The sequence below is a fragment of the Corylus avellana genome, chromosome ca6 (genome assembly GCF_901000735.1).
Source record: "Corylus avellana chromosome ca6, CavTom2PMs-1.0".
Taxonomy (NCBI): Eukaryota; Viridiplantae; Streptophyta; class Magnoliopsida; order Fagales; family Betulaceae; genus Corylus; species Corylus avellana.
The window spans coordinates 17388777-17391794 of NC_081546.1; the positions used below are offsets into that span (position 1 = coordinate 17388777).

Below are 3018 nucleotides of genomic sequence, written 5' to 3' on the forward strand. Positions count from 1 at the left end.
TGGTTTGAGAGAGGGAAAGAGGATAAGTCATCTTGTCCATTGTTCCTTCTAAGATCCAAATAAACCCTCTACAAATGGGAGCTTCAATTATAAATAGTTAGATTCAATTTTTGAATGTCTTATGTCTTAAATCAATGGAGTGAGCATATTAAGATAATATATTCAAACAGCAATCTAGGGTAATTTTTTCAATTTAGAACAATTATTGCTTCTTTGAGCTAATTAATTAACTCACAACACAAGTTTCTATTCTAGAAAAGGGTAGTTGCCATGAAAAGATATTCAGAAGCTCTAGTTTCATTAGGAATATTTAAAAACAGTATAAATTCCAGGGTTTAATTTATTTTTCTTCCTTTTTCTTGGGGAGGTATGATCAATTGAGTCTTGTGAAGCTAATTTTGTAATAGGATTGGTTTTATATATCTGCTCTTAATTTGGAACCCAAACAGTACTCCATATATGGATATGAGCAAATAAAAGTTTCCTTTTTGATTTGATCATTAATTAATGCGTGCTGATGAATTTTCCTTGTCTTGCTTTCAAGCATTATTATGTTGTTTATGTGATGAAATGAGATAATTCATGTGTTGAAATTTCACAACCTAGGTGTCAATGGGACTTGGAAAGCATCACAGGAGGTGCATCACTTTTAAGTGTCTATTCAATCACATCTAAAAAGATAAACCACCTCCATTCACTGGAATGCACTTAGGAAGGAAGTTAGCCCACAGACAAAAATATTATAGACCAACAACCCTAACCCTTTTCCAAATATAAATGGACTGGGAGAGAAAAAAACATCAAAACATAGTAAATTTACACAAATCATATGGTAAATTGCCAGTTTTTTTTTTTTTAAAAGCCTAAAAGGGAAAAATGAAAAAATATATTTATATAAGTTTGCATTATCAAAGCCTTCTATCTAATCCATCTCATATACATGGACATCAGTTCATATCCATATATATTCTACTGATTGATATATATATATATATATATATATATATGTGTGTTTGAAATACCAGCAAAAGGAAGATAAACATTATTAATTATCATGAAAAAAAAGGACATAACAGTAAGTAGTTCATTCGCATGAATTACATTCCAAACAGAAAGAAAGCATACACATATCCATCCATCCTAGTACTGCACGCAGCTGATGTTTATTGAGTTGACAAGCATCATCATCAGATCATAACGACACATTCACATGGTTATGGTTAATGTATCATCCCTCCCATGGTTTGCCAAAGAATTGGAAGTCTCCCAATTGATGCTGCAAATTAACAATTATATGACGATCGAGGTTGTCAGAATCCTAAACATGCAAACATGTTTGAGCTAGAGAGAAATTCATGAAATCTGTTAGTTTGTTAATTTAATTTAATTTACCTCTTGGGAAATTGCTGTATTGTTGTTTAGAGAACTGAAGATCACAGATGGGCTCCACGTGCCAATAATCACCAAAGAATCATCGTTAACGATGTTGTCTTCTGCTGCTGCCTTCAAATTGCTATGGCTTTGTGTCGTAATTTCCATCAAATCATCTCCTACTCGACTCCTCATCTTTTCTCTTGTTCTCTCCCTTGCCCTTGCCCTCGCCTTCTCCCTTGACTCCCTTGCAAGTGGGTGAAACGCACATTTTCTCCACTCCCTAATCTTCTTCTTCTCTTTCGCCGCCTTCACTTTACTACTACGATGATCATGATCGACAACTTCGCACGAGTGATCATCAGAAGTAGAAGAAGCAAAGCTGCAGCAAGCGGTGGTGCTCTTGCTGTTGATCTCTCCGGCGAGCTTGTTGATTTCAGGTTTGGCTTGCACGAGAAGCCACTCAACGGTCTTGCTAGCCTTGTCGTAGCCTAGCATGTCTTGGAGGCCGAAGAACTTGCGGGCGACATCGAGGGACAACCTCATTCTCCGGTCCCTGGGTCCTCGGGCAGTGTTAATCTTGCTGTGGCGGTCGCGCTTGGAACATCTTTTCCTCGGGATCTGCTCAGTGATGTGAGTTTTGGTAGATTCGACCATGTTGGTTTGGGTTAAGGAGGAGGAGGGGTGGTGAAGGTGAAGGAGGTTGTTGTAAACGTCGTCGTCTTCGAAGGGAAAGAAGCTGGAGGTGGTACTGGAGATGATGTCATTGAGAAAAGGCCTCTGGAGAAATGGATGGTCAGAATAGGAGATGGGAATATTAGTGTTACTATTTGAGGAATACATTTTTTTTTTTTTCTAAATTTATTTATTTGAATTGCACCGGTTGAGAATGACGTAGATAGGGTGCCAGGGGAAGGAAGGCAGGAGGCTAATTAATTCATTTTCATTTTCTTCCTTTCTTCTCTCTAGCTATCTGCAAGTGTGGAAGCCTGGAGTTATTGAGAAAGACAGCAGCCGGCCATGAGAAGGACAGCCTGAAATGAATGTATGTATATATGTATGTATTTGTCAAATGGGTATGTATATATATGCATGTATCATGTATGTAGAGAGAGAGAGAGATGATGAGATAAAAGATTTACCTGCAGCTTGCTTTAAGCAAGACTAGCTAGAGAGAGAGAGAGAGAGAGAGAGAGAGAGACAGAGAGAGCTTGAGAAAGACAGCATGGCTAGGATACCGTACGTCCATGGGGCGAGAGAGAGAGAGAGAGATTTGAATAAAGATGGTGAGGAGCTAGGGGATATAAAAAAGAAAGGCAAGAAAGAGGGTATTTATTGCAGACAAAGAGGCGTCTTTTTCTTAATCTTTTCCTTCTTTTGTGCATACAGTACTCGTCCCCCTTAGAGCGATATTTGGGAAGTGATGAGTGGATAGGAAATACCAAGTAACTGTGCTACTTCACGTGATTTGCATATTACACCTCCATATTTCTTCTTAATTCTAAACCACCCCCTAGGAATTCCCAAACAAGCATCCTGCATGGATTATTTATTCCCCCTTTGTGTAACTTCTCTGATCAGTGCATGTGGATGTGGAATCTCATTTTCTTTCTTCTTTTATTTTTTTGTTAAGGATATATAATTTTA

At 37.9% G+C, this 3018-nt stretch overlaps 1 protein-coding gene across 2 annotated transcripts; it reads right to left on the minus strand.

The window, feature by feature from the left end:
* Positions 1-1031: 1031 nt before the first annotated feature.
* LOC132185050 (transcription factor CYCLOIDEA) lies at positions 1032-2657 on the minus strand. Of its 2 annotated transcripts, none has more exons than XM_059598869.1 (3): positions 2514-2657; positions 1393-2344; positions 1032-1276 (listed from the first exon to the last, which is right to left on the minus strand). In XM_059598869.1, the coding sequence occupies exons 2-3, from the start codon at positions 2212-2214 to the stop codon at positions 1229-1231; spliced, it is 870 nt and encodes a 289-aa protein (XP_059454852.1). In that variant the 5' UTR covers positions 2215-2344; positions 2514-2657; the 3' UTR covers positions 1032-1228. The 2 variants fall into 2 exon arrangements, with proteins under 2 accessions (XP_059454852.1, XP_059454851.1); XM_059598868.1 differs by having other exon boundaries at positions 1393-2405.
* Positions 2658-3018: the final 361 nt, after the last annotated feature.

Excerpts from the sequence above, each read along its gene's own strand:
- LOC132185050 (XM_059598869.1), bottom strand. The coding sequence starts at position 2,214 with ATGTATTCCTCAAATAGTAACACTAATATTCCCATCTCCTATTCTGAC. Across the intron at positions 1,277-1,392 it reads ATACAGCAATTTCCCAAGAG|CATCAATTGGGAGACTTCCA; the intron begins GTAAATTAAATT and ends GTTAATTTGCAG.